The sequence below is a fragment of the Oncorhynchus tshawytscha genome, linkage group LG01 (genome assembly GCF_018296145.1).
Source record: "Oncorhynchus tshawytscha isolate Ot180627B linkage group LG01, Otsh_v2.0, whole genome shotgun sequence".
Classification (NCBI taxonomy): domain Eukaryota; kingdom Metazoa; phylum Chordata; class Actinopteri; order Salmoniformes; family Salmonidae; genus Oncorhynchus; species Oncorhynchus tshawytscha.
In genome coordinates, this window is record NC_056429.1 from 82,254,860 (window position 1) to 82,268,623 (window position 13,764).

General features: G+C 41.1%; 1 protein-coding gene across 5 annotated transcripts in view; it reads right to left on the reverse strand.

Annotated features, from left to right (window-relative positions):
• Positions 1-13,764, reverse strand: part of LOC112258082 (calcium-activated potassium channel subunit alpha-1) — a 222,235-nt gene that overhangs the window by 11,652 nt on the left and 196,819 nt on the right. For all 5 annotated transcript variants that reach the window (XM_042326592.1, XM_042326589.1, XM_042326586.1 and 2 more), the window contains 8 exons: positions 10,466-10,589; positions 9,674-9,898; positions 8,945-9,137; positions 7,670-7,786; positions 2,351-2,481; positions 1,055-1,249; positions 565-692; positions 124-345 (listed from right to left, as the gene is read on the reverse strand). In XM_042326592.1, the coding sequence (XP_042182526.1) occupies positions 124-345; positions 565-692; positions 1,055-1,249; positions 2,351-2,481; positions 7,670-7,786; positions 8,945-9,137; positions 9,674-9,898; positions 10,466-10,589 (1,335 nt within the window). The remainder of the gene's footprint in view (positions 1-123; positions 346-564; positions 693-1,054; positions 1,250-2,350; positions 2,482-7,669; positions 7,787-8,944; positions 9,138-9,673; positions 9,899-10,465; positions 10,590-13,764) is intronic.

Genomic DNA, 13,764 nt, shown 5'->3' on the forward strand with positions numbered 1-13,764 from the left:
TTTATATTTTATTAACCTTTTGTACCATAAATGAAATGGCCATTAGGGCTCTGGTCAAAAGTAGTGTACTATATAGAGAATAGGGTACCATTTGGGATGCAACATCTTTAGAGGGGTACATACTTCTGTTTGTCCCGTGAGTCCCTGCTCTTGGCGCGGTTGGTACGGTTGGTGGCAGTGAGAGAATGGACGGAGGAGCTCTTTTTGCTGGAAGAATGGGAGGAGTGGGAGCTGTGGGAGAGGCTGGCCCTGGACTGGCCCGCATTGTGGTCAAACTGCATCAGGCAGAAGATCAGGTCTGATGGCACCAACTCAAAACCATATGGCGGATTGGTTATCACATACCTAAAGAGGAAAGAGCCAGTGATGAGTCATCAATACAGATGATCTACAATTGATTTATCCCAAAAAATGATCAACCAGATGCCAAAGCTGGTTGAAATGGCGTAATTACAAACATATTACAACGGTTGAAATCTAGTTGTAATGATGTCGTTGCAACCAGTTTTGCCTCCTGGGTAGTGGACATTCTGCCAACAGTAATTTAAGCTACAACATACTCACCGTTTAGTGCATTGACTTGTATGACTTTGTGTGTTTAAATGTGCGTCTCTTAATCGATAAATTCCGAAGCACAGCATGTTGTATGTTTTTAAAGCTTTACAAAATAAGTCACCGTAGCAGCCACCATCCTGTAAGGCAGAGAAGCAGAACATTTCATACGGAGTTTTGATATTTCACACACGTTTGTCAAATGATACAGATCTCAATAAAAAAAAAATCGGATAAAAATACATATATTTCTTTATGTGAATGAAAGGTGTATTTACATATGAACATAGTATATCTCCCTCAAAACGAATTTCATTATAAACACGTCCATTGTTTGTATGGTACAGCATTTGCTATGATAGGGGTCACAGGCCTGGATATATCATATCACCCAGCCATCTCCACATGCCCTGTTCTCCCCTACTGGCCCCGATGAGCAAACAGCCCCGAAGGACTTCTCTCTACTGCAAGCCGAGGTGACAAAACACAACCAGTCACTTACTCCCAAGTCAGCGAAAGGCCCGTCGTACAAGGCTAGCTGTGCCACACGACACCTGTCCCGGTTAGCGAGGGTCTGCGGCGTGCTGTAGCCTCCTCGTAATGCGTTCTCCTCCGCCAACAGACCCTCCAGCTCCGGAGTGGCCCCCCCTGTTACCAGCGTCCGGATCAGGGTGAGGATATTATCATTGAAGTATGTCTGAAAGGATGAAGGAGATTGAGAGAGAGAGAGAGAGAGAGAGAGAGAGAGAGAGAGAGAGAGAGAGGGAGTATCCTTAAGCAAAGCAAACCCAGGCAAAGTCACAGCTGAATCCACACAAAGTGCCATGCAGCCTGAAGAGACAGTGCTATCTAACCCTGGCCTGTCTCTTCACGTCGCCCTGCACCCAGACTGAACAAACAGGATATTCCAATTACTGCAGGTTACACTCTCTCTCACTCCTCTCCTTTCACGTCCATCAGACAGAGCTACAGTGACTGGTTCCTACACATTCATGCTGTTGAAGTACTCTTAGGAGTGGTAAGATCGGGAATGAAAGGTTTAGCCGGATAGAAAAGAGACAACAGTAGAGTAGCAGTGGTGGGATAATAAATATGTAACAACCTCCTGTTAGTCAGTTACACCAATGTAGACTAGAGAACATGTTCAGGCCTTTTGATATCTCTGTCCCTTCTCCCTAATATCATGCACATCTTGGTTACTGCTTTGTTCCCCATTAGTGAGCCTGTACTGTGATGTCTGCCGCTTTCTAACGCTGTAGACTATAGAGGCTACAGCTGTCTCTCTGTCTGTCTGTCCTTGTTTGTTCTACACAGGAACATGTCCCCTGGCTGGGCCGCTGTCAGGGCTCCAGAGCAGAATGATGGACGAGGCCAATCTATTAAGTAGCATGACCTTTGTCTACAGTGAATCGCACTTGAAGGCAGCTTCTCAGTCAAAGTGAAAGGTAGACAGATGAAGCCATCATACCAGGTAAAGTGCCAGGCTTTCGTGTCTGTCTTCCGGGAGCTTTTTAAACACTGGGACATAAAATGCAATTGTACGAATGGGATTCCACTAAGACCTTGCTTGATATGATGATGTCTGTATAGATACCTTTTAGTTAAAAACATCTATAGTTACACCTTCCTAACCAATATTTTCATTGCGCATTTAGGTTATGAAATGTCTAAACCACAAGCACTTTGCGTTATCAACTGTGGTCCGAACCCGGGTCTCTGGCGAGCCCACTGAGCTAAAGCCTAGCCAATCGCTCAGGGGAGCCAACACAAGCCTTCAGGTCTGGGTTTTGTGTCTTACCGCACTCATCAGGGAATCCAGCACACTGACTGCGAAGGCCGTCCCACAGGCAAAGGGCTGAGTGAGGTACAATTCTGTGTCAGGGTCATCATCATCATCCTGGTCCAGGAACTGAACATTGGAGTCATTCACTGGTGGAGAAAGACATACAAATATGAACTTATTGATGTGTATGCTACTACAGTATCATGGTATAGCATGAAACACATGCTGTTGACTTTACCAGTAACATGCCGACTAGACCGGCCAGGTTGCGTACGTGAGCATTGCAACACATACATGTTATTCACTAATTTCATCCAAACTGCTCGTGCATCAACGGGCAGTTTGGATGCGCTGATGCGCTGTAAGTCCTGCCTTTCTCATCTACTCATTGGTTTTCCCAAGCATACTAACCCAAGTGGGTGATTGAAAGATGAATGTGGAGAGATTAATCCTCGACCAACCTGTGCCCCCGCACATTGACTCTGTACCGGTACCCCCTGCATATAGCATCGCTACTGTTATTTTACTGCTGCTCTTTAACTATTTTTTACTTATCTATTTATTTTTTTTACTTAACACTTATTTTTCTTAAAACTGCAATGTTGGTTAAGGGCTTGTAAGTAAGCATTTCACTGTAAGGTGAAAGTACCTGTTGTACTCAGCGCATTTGACAAATACAATTTGATTTAATCAAAGAAAACTAACTAGGCCTCCCCTTTAGCTGTGAAATAATTGTCAAAGTAGAGATACAAAATCGTGTGTTAACTCAAAATGGGTAAAAATTCTACAGAGATCCAGCAAAAAATAGGACCATTATGGATTTCAGGGAAAATAACAACCCAAAGTTTATCTCCCAGGACAAAGTAGCTAGCAACAACAAGCTAGCTAAATGTCCATGAATGTTTCATGTGTGTTTCGACCAGTCTCCAAATGAATAGAGTTGGTTCACAGTTGGTTTTTATATTTTAACTTCATAAACGCGTCATAAACGTGTCTGGTGGGGAGAGACAAAATCGACATGACCACAATGGCGGACGCGCGTATGGGGCCGGTTTGGTCAAGGTGTAGGCTGCTGAATATACAATACAGTATAACTCAATTTGATCAAAAGCTCAACCATATGGAGTAAATAATTATCATGCATAGTATATACTTTTACATACAGACTAAATGTGCAACTTAATGGTTCACATCCAACAGTGACTATGAAGCATCACATATTCAGTGATAGAACGTACACAATGCCTGATAGCACAGAGGGATTGCTTTAAACAGTCAATGGCAGGGGATATGGATTGTTATGAGAATGAGAGGGGGTTTAGTATTTCAAAAGTATACATTCAAATCATTGTTGTACTTGGAGAAGATCTTAATCTTTATAGGCATCCTTGAAACCAAACATACACTGAGTGTACAAAACATTAGGTACACCTTCCTAATATTGAGTTGCAAACCCCTTTTGCCCTCAGAACAGCCTCAATTATTTGGGGCATATACAAGGTGTCTCTACAAGGTGTCGAAAGCGTTCCACAGGCATGCTGGCCCATGTGACTCCAATGCTTGCCACAGTTGTGTCAAGTTGGCTGGATATCCTTTGGGTGGTGGACCATTCTTGATACACACAGGAAACTGTTGAGCGTGAAAGACCCAGTACCGTTGCAGATCTTGACACACTCAAACCAGTGCACCTGGCACCTTCTACCATACACCGTTCAAAGGCACTTAAATCTTTGTTTTCTTGTCGATTCAACCTCTGAATGTCACACAAACACAATCCATGTCTTAATTGTCCCAAGGCTTAAAAATCCTTCTTTAACTTTTTATTGCAGTGGGCTAAATCAGGGTCAAAAAATGTCTTGGTAGTCTTCAACAAAATGGATTAAATAAAATAAAAAATCCTCATGACTCTACACACAATACCCCATAAAGACAAAAGTGAAAACAGGCTTTAAAAAATGTTTGCAAAAAAACAACCTTATTTACATAGGTATGCAGACCTTTTGCTTTGACTTGAAATTGAGCTCAGGTGCATCCTGTTTCCATTGATCATCCATGAGATGTTTCTACAACTTGATTGTAGTCCACCTGTGGTAAATTCAGTTTATTGGACATGATTTGGAAAGGAACACACCTGTCTATATAAGGTTCCACAGTTAACAGTGCATGTGGGAGCAGAAACCGAGCCATGAGGTCGAAGGAATTGTCCGTAGAGCTCGGAGACAGGATTGTGTCGAGGCACAGATCTGGAGAAGGGTACCAAAAAATGTCTGCAGCAATGAATGTCCACAAGAACACAGTGGCCTCCATCATTCTTAAATGGAAGAAGTTTGGAACCACCAAGACTCTTCCTAGAGCTGGCCGTCCGGCCAAACTGAGCAATCGGGGCGAAGGGCCTTCGTCATGGAGGTGACCAAGAACCTGGTGGTCACTCTGACCGAGCACTAGAGTTCCTCTGTGGGGATGGGAGAACCTTCCAGAAGGACAACCATCTCTGCAGCACGCCCCCAATGTACATTACAGAAGACTGAAATAACAAAACCGTTTGACATAGAAACACTGGATTTTTGGTGTAAAAATCAATAAATGTTTATTAATTATGAAAAATAGTAATAACATTCCACCCATGATGCCACTAGGTGGCGCTTTGGTCATTTGACTGCAGGAAAGGTTTATCCTGTCTCCTCCCTTCATCTACACTGTGGATTTAACAAATTACATCATAGCTTTCACCTGGATTCACCTGATCATGGAAAAAGCAGGTGTTCCTAATATTTTGTAAACTCAGTGTATATTGAATCTGTGAGTATGGTCTCTGGTTGGATTTGAGGTCAGCTCTTACAACCCATATCCAGGCCATTCATGCACTCATGGCTTTATGCATATTTAAAGCCTCAAGCTTTGAAATTCAACGCAAACAATCCTCAAGAGATTAAATATATAGTATTAACAACACGGATAAGATATAGTTTTGTCTTGTAAATATAGCTAATAGTTCCAGCTATATCTACACTGAACAAAAATATAAACGCAGCATACAACAATATCATTGATTTTACTGAGTTACAGTTCATATGAGGTTATCAGTCAATTTAAATGAATTCATTTGGACCTAATATATGGATTTCATATGACTGGGAATACAGATATGCATCTGTTGGTCACAGATACTTTAAAACAATGGGCCTCAGGATTTCTGCACTGTTTTTTTGTGCATTCAAATTGCCATCCATGAAATACAATTGGGTTCGTTGTCTGTAGCATTTGCCTGCCCATACCATAACCCCACCGCTACCATGGGACACTCTTGCTTCCCCATAAGATGCCATAAACGTGGTGTGCAGTTGTGAGGCCGGATGGAAGTACTGCCAATTCGACCTACTTGTCACGAACTGGCTCAAAGCCCGTAACAAAAGGGAGACAACGTGGAGATAAGGAGTAACAAAAGATATATTTATTAACTAAAGCAACTAAGGAAAATATACAATGGTGTGTGTAATCAGTAATCAGTAGTGTAAGTGAGTGTTTTGCATGCATGAATGTGATAATGCAGGGTGTTGAAAGATGTTGTCACAAACAACCCAAAAACCACCAAGAAACACAACAAAATCCATAAAGGTGTCTGCATGGAGAGAGTCTCCTCCATGAATGGGGAAGTGGTGTATTTATCCTGGGAGACACCGGGCCCAGGTGTTTCCCATGTAGCTGACGACCCTCCCAACTCCGCCCACCAGCATCCTAATAAGGAAATAACAGAGAGAGAATACGGCAGACAGAGTGGGAGGCTCGTCACAGGACGTTGGAGGCAGCTTATGGTAGATAAATTAACATTCAATTCTCTAGCAACAGCTCTGGTGGACATTCCTGCAGTCAGCATGACAATTGCACGCTCCCTCAAAACTTGAGACATATGTGGCACTGTGTTGTGTCAAAACTACACATTTTTGAGAGGCCTTTTATTGTCCCCAGTACAAGGTGCACCTGAGTAATGATCATGCTGTTTAATCAGGTTCTTGATATGCCGCACCTGTCAGGTGGATGTATTATCTTGGCAAAGAAAAAATGCTCACTGACAGGGATGCAAACAAATTTGTGCACAACATTTGAATGAAATAAGCTTTTTGTGCCTATGGAACATTTCTGGGATCTTTTATTTCAAGTCATGAAACAGGCGACCAACACTTACCATGTTGCGTTTATATTTTTGTTCAGGGTATTCATTTAAAAAGTCTTGTTACATACTTTTCACTGCCCAAAACTATGTCCATTTTTTAAAAACATGCCTTTGACCACAAAAAGCACAAAGCTTTTAAAAAAGAAAGTATTGATGTTGAGTTTTGTTTCAGAAGTGTTACTTCTATCAGACACTTCCAGCTGGGTGCGAAAATAAACGTCAGTCAGATTTGACGAGTCAGATGAAAGGAAGGAGGTCATTGGCCAGAGGATATGATCTATGAAGAACTAAGATGCTACTTTGGAAACAGCCACAAGGACTTGTATTGGGATGAAAGGTCCTTGTGATTCTCAGAAAAGAGAAAGAAAAGAACAGGCGCATGAAGAAAGGAAGAAAAAAATAGGCCAACACAGTCAATTGCAACAAAAGAACCCAGAGTAACATAGTACAATGTGCTCAAAGTGATACCATGGGAATGAACCAGACTAGGGCTACGTCCCAAATGTCACCATGTTCCCTACATAGTCCACTACTATGGGCCCTGGTCAAAAGTAATGCACTACATAAGTAATAGTGTGCCATTTGGGAAGCAACCACAGCCTCTTGGGCCAGGCAGCACGAGAAATCAAAAGGCAGCTTGATGGAGGACGCGGAGGAGGCGGCTGTAGAGCAACACTGAGGCAGTAGCTTCTTACCCAGCTCAGTTAATATCTGTATGTTGATCCCACTGCTTTTATCCTGACTGAATGAAACCACAGGCAGGACTTTGCCTGCTGTTTTTGATAATGGTGCTACAGACAAGTGTTAGGGAGAAATAGTTACGTGATGAAGCATGTTCAAGAGGTTATTAAGATTAGATGAATGTATTAGTCACAAATGGTTAAAAACATGAAAATCATCTTCAGAAGGTTAGAGAGCAGCAATTGACTGAGGAATTATGTTCTGTTTGGTTTTGGTTGGTTGTCATCGTCAAAACCTGAAACATTCTTACTATAGATTAGAAAATGTTTCATATTCTCAATGAGGCAATTCACTTTGGTGCTTTTTCGTCAATCATTAATAAAAAATATTCATATAATTACATGAAACGTTTCCTTTTCACACATTTCACCCTCCTAAAAGAGTTTGTCAAAGTGACATTTCATTCATACCTGCTGACATACCTAGTTCAGTGATGATGGGGATGTTGGCCCCTGTTGTGATGGAAGCCTGTCGGACCAACCCCCCATGAAGTGGACTGTTTTCAGGAGAGGACCTGTCCATGCCTGGAGGAGTGAAACCTGCATGGAAAGATATATAGACGTTAATGACTGCCTACGACATATATTTAAAGGCTCTATAAATGCGTACATTGTGGGTTACTACAAAACACATTCTTGCTATGTAGCACTGTTGTTCTGCCCCTGAGCAAGGCATTTAACCCCATTGTTCCACGGCACCGATGACGTGGATTAAGGCAGCCCTCCACACCTCTCTGATTCAGCGGGGTTGGGCTAAATGCGTAAAAAACATTTCGGTTGAATGCATTCAGCTGCACAACTGACTAGGTTACCCCTTTCTCTTTACTTATCTATTATCTGAGGAAGGTATATCAGTAGAAAGGAACAAATCATTATTTATTTATAATAAATTGATATATGTTTTAGCCATTCTTTGTCACATTCAAATAATTTGTAGTAAGACAATATTACACAATGTTGAGTGCAATATTCTTGAGGTCCCTCCATCCATCCCTAAAACATAACAAATGTTACATGTGGCCCATTTTGTTTCCATTAATGCCACAAAATAATAAAACAAGTGATGTGAGATTGACTTGACATCTCTTGCTTTCCTCAAACTGACAAGTAAACACATTAATTCAGTGATGCTGTATGCATTATACATGGTCCTTGTTTTGACATCTGTGTCTTGCTGCTGACTACGGAAAACCGTTAGGTCATACAAGTATTAGAGACACAACCAAAGGGCACAGAAATGTATTTTCAGGACAAGAGGTCTCATTTACATTACATTCAATGCCAGGGAGTGGCAGGCCATTATTGAAGATCATCTCACTCCACTGCCACTTCTCACAAGAGAATTGTTTGATATAATATTGATAAATGATCTGCTATAAAAAAATATATAAAAATGGTCAGATTGATTACATATGAATAATAATAATAATTCTTATTATTCATTTGCATTTAATCTACAAACAAATACACATTTAATTGACTTTGCATTCTCAAGTAAAGCATTATGCCAGGATAATGCCAGATTATCACCAATTACATTATGAAGAAACCAACTAGTAGCTAACTAGTCATTGAAGAACATGAATCACCAGGCTTTCCTGTCAAACACACCAGGTCAGGGATATTCGTCCAGCCAGGGCCTGTCTCCTCTGGGCAGAGCACTGAACTATGATAGGCCAACTCCTTCCCCTTGCTTACCTTGGGAGTTAGCCTGCAAGACCCCGATGCTGTCGTCAAACTGCATGGACTTGATGTTGAGTGACGCCAGGATGCATTCCTTGTCCTGCAGTGACGCGTCGTCAATATTGTTCTGATTGGCCGACAGGATGACACACATGTCACAGAGGTTGATATTGACAGCCCTCAGATCGGCCCGGCTTAATGGTGTGCCCTGTGAAATATGAATATAAGATGAACAAACATTGTTATTCTATAATAAATGATAACAGTAGAGATGTGATGGTGTGCCCTGTGACAGGAGAGGGATACAAAGGTGAAAAAGTTATTCTAAAAATCAAATCAAATTTTATTTGTCACATACACATGGTTAGCAGATGTTAGTGCGAGTGTAGCGAAATGCTTGTACTTCTAGTTCCGACAATGCAGTAATAACCAACAAGTAATCTAGCTAACAATTCCAAAACTACTACCTTGTACACTGTAAAACATTTCCTGTGATTTTTACAGTAAATTACTGGCAGCACAGTCATTTGGTACAATGTAGTTGAACAAAGCCAACATGTAAAGGTATATACAGCTATATGGCATTAAACAAAGATTGTACAATGACTAAGTGTGAATGGTCACGTCATATCGCTGAGTCTCAGTTTCAGTTTTTTAACTCAATTAACTCATATTCCTTTTGTCTTTCTTCTGGAGGAAAACAAACTGACATCAATTTTCAAAATGTGATTTAGCTCTACTCACAGGTAAGATGGAGACTTTGGGGAAGTTGTGAAGGGTCTCCCATTCCCTCTTCAGATACTCCAGGGAACCCACAAACACGATGGGTTTCAGCTCGTGGTAGTGGAAGTTGCTAGCTCTCAGAGGCATCACAAGGTTCCTTAGGCCCACCAAAGCCGACTTCGCGTCTCCAAATATACAGACGACCACGTGGCCGCTTAGGACAGTCATGGCAGCTTCACTTCTGGTCTGAGACAGGGAAAAAAATCCAGTGACATAATATAATACAAGCCTTATAAAAGCACATTAGAAAGGCTCTTATTTATAACAAGTAATAAAGCATTATACCTGCAGGCTGCAAATTACTAACCTCATTCAGTTCAGTTATTCAGTTATTCATTCAGTTCAGTTGTCCCTTGAAATTAGTATTTGTCTACTGACTGTAATATAGTATCTATTAGATTGTAATTTGCTATTTCTAATACAGCATACTGGTATAATAAATGTCCTATACACAGGACCCCCCCATGGAGCAAATGGCATGCCAACCACCTCATTACAATGTGTTTAACTGCCCTTTTGTGACACAACACGTCTGTCGCGGGAGAGGACCGTGTCACCAGATGCGTTCCAAATAACATCCTATTCCCTTTATAGTTGACTACTTTTGACCAGGACCCATAGAAAACCCATAGATCTCAGGTCAAAAGTAGTGCACTATATAGGAAATAGGGTGCCGTTTGGGACACAAGCACTGATGAATGACCCCCTCAGCGGGAGGGAGTATGGAGACGCGTGAGGGAGTGAGGTACCCACCAAGATGACCTTCTCGATGTCTTTGGACTGGCACCAGTGGAACATCCCTGTGGAGTCGTACTTCTTCACGTTCATGTCCATGTTCTCAATCTGTTCGTTCCCCGGCATGAGGAGAGGGTCATGCCTAATCAAACAAAAGAAGGAGGGAGGGAGGAGAGAGAAGAGGGAGGAGAGAAATGGAAGGATAAGAGATAGACCTGCAGGGAGGATTGGAAGCTTGTCGTCGTTGTGTCGTTTTAAAATGTAATGAACTGGCGCGTAGTCGGCAGCCGCTGGTCAATATTTGAACATCAAGATGAAAGGCAATAAATTGTTGAGCATTATTTACATGCGGTCGTATAACCTGAAAGTTGGCGAGACAAATCTAGCTAATGTCAAAGGGGAATTATGTTTTTAATAAAAAATGGAAAGCTGAAATGTCTTGGGTTCAACCCATTTGTTATGGCAAGCCTAAAATTACTAGTTCAGGAGTAAACATTTGCTTAACAAGTCACATAATAAATTGCATGGACTCACTCTGTGTGGAATAAAAGTGTTTAACATGATTTTTGAATGACTACCTCATCTCTGTACTCAACACATACAATTATCTGCCGAGCAGTGCATTTCAAACACAGATTCAACCACAAAGAGCAGGGAGGTGTTCTAATGCACCTATTCGTAGATGGGTAAAAACAAAAAACACAGACATTGAATATTTTTTTGAACATGGTCCAGATATTAATTACACTTTGAAAGGTGTATAAATGCACCCAGTCACTACAAAGATACAGGTGTCTTTCCTAACTCAGTTGTCGGAGGAAGGAAACCACTCAGAGATTTCACCATGAGACCAATGGTGACTTTAATACTTCTTAAGGCTAGGGGGCAGTATTCAGAAGTTTGGATGAATGAGGTGCCCAAAGTAAACTGCCTATTACTCAGGCCCACAAGCTAGGATATGCATATAATTGGTAGTACTGGATAGAAAACACTCTTAAGTTTCCAATACTGTTAGAATAATGACTGAGTATAACAGAACTGATATGGCAGGCGAAAACCCGAGGAGAATCCATCCGGAATGCTATTTTCTTTAGGTGACACCATTTAAAATGCCTGTCTATGGGAAAATCAAAGGAATACCTCCCAGATTGCAGCTCCTAGGGCTTCCAGTAGATATCAACAGTCTTTAGAAAGAGTTTCAAGCTTGAGTTTTGAAAAATTAGCTAGAATTTGTAGTTTTTCTAGGTGGCTCCCATTTTGGCTGTAGTATTGTGGCGTGCGTGGATGAGAGCATGCACTTCATTATTTATCTCCGGCAATGAACATACTATTCTCCGTCTTAAATTGTATTGTTTATTTACATATTAGGGTACCTGAGGATTGATTAGAAATGTTGTTTGACGTGTTTGGACGAAGTTCATTGCTAGCTTTTGGGATTCATTTGCATGCATTTTGAACGAGGGAAACTGGTGGATTACTGAGTCAAGCGCACCAACTAAACTGCCTTTTTTGGGATATAAAGAAGGACTTTATCGAACAAAAGGACCATTTGTTATATAGCTGGAACCCTTGGATTTGCAAACAGAGGAAGATCTTCAAAGGTAAGTGATTTATTTCATCGCTATTTCTGACAAGCCTCTGCTTGTTTGGAAAATGTTTGTAATGCTTTTGTATGCGGGGCGCTGTCCTCAGATAATCGCATGGTATGCTTTCGCCGTAAAGCCATTTTGAAATCTGACAAAGCGGCTGGATTAACAAGAAGTTAAGCTTTTAAATGACGTAAAACACTTGTATTTTCATGAATGTTTAATATTACAAATGAATATTGCGCTCTGCAATTTCACCGGATGTTGGCCAGGTGGGACGCAAACACAAAGAGGTTTTAAAACAGTTGAATGGCTGTGATAGGAAAAAACTGGGGATGGATCAAAAACACGCATCCTGTTTGCAATAAGGCACCAAAGTAAAATATGTGTCAAAGAAATTCACTTTCTGTCCTGAATACAAAGTGTTGTGTTTGGGGCAAATACAACACATCACTGAGTACCATTCCACATATTTTCAAGCATGGAGGTGGCTGCATCATGTTATGGGTATGCTTGTCATCGGCAAGGACTAGGGAGTTTTTTGTTTAATAAAAGACTCACAGCTGTAATCGCTGTCAAAGGGGATTCTAACATGTATTGACTCAGGAGTGTGTGTCACGTTGTTCGTAATAATGATGGTCGGACCAAGGCGCAGCATACATAGAATTCCACATATTTTATTAGAGAGTGCAACATAGAAGAAAAAAACAATAAAGAATAAACTAACCTTGACGACAATGCAGTGCTAACAGGCAACTAAACATAAACAATATCCCATAACCCACAGGTGGAAAAAATGCTACTTAAGAATGATCCCCAAATAGAGACAACGATAACCAGCTGCCTCTAATTGGGAATCATACAAATCACCAACATAGAAAATCAAACCTAGGACCCCACATAGAAAATATAAACTAGAACAAAAACCCCTAGTCACGCCCTGATCTACTCTACCATAGAAAATACAGGTGACAGTGTGAATACTTATGTAAATTAGATTTCTTTATTTCATTTTCGATAAATGTGTAAACGTTCTAAAAACATGTTTTACTTTTGTCATTATAGGCTATTATATGTAGATGGGTGAGGGAAAAAATGTATCATCCATTTTGAATTCAGGCTTTAACACAACAAAATGTGGAATAAGTCAAGGGCTATGAATACTTTGTGAGGGCACTGTATTGTGTCACAAATGGCACCCTAGTCCCTATATACTGTAGTGAACTACTTTTGACCAGAGTACTATGGGCCTTGGTCAAAAGCAGTGCACTATATAGGGAAAGGGTGCCTTTGGTTCGCACCCTCTTTCCCTATTGTTAAGTGTCCTGCACTCAATATAGCACTTTACCTCCTTCAGGTTTTCACATAAGCCATCAGCAGGACTGGCCATAAAATTCCAGTTTCCATCCTCAAAACACACTCATCAATATGATATTAAAAACCTTTTAGAGGATCAGCAAACAAATCACTTTTACTCAAAGTCGAAGTACAAAGCTTTTTTTATTCTTATTTTTTCCAGACTCTTTTTTTCTGCTTATTCCTGTCAGAAGTGATCAGTGGAGACGCCAACAAACTGCAGGGTCATCAGAGTGAGTGACATCAAATGTGAGGAGGAAGAAGGAAGGAGATGGCAGCAATACACTGCTTCTGGATGCCTCACAAATTGCACCGTACTCCCTATATAGCGCACTACTACCTTTGACCAAGGCCCAAGAGGCTCTGGTCAAATGG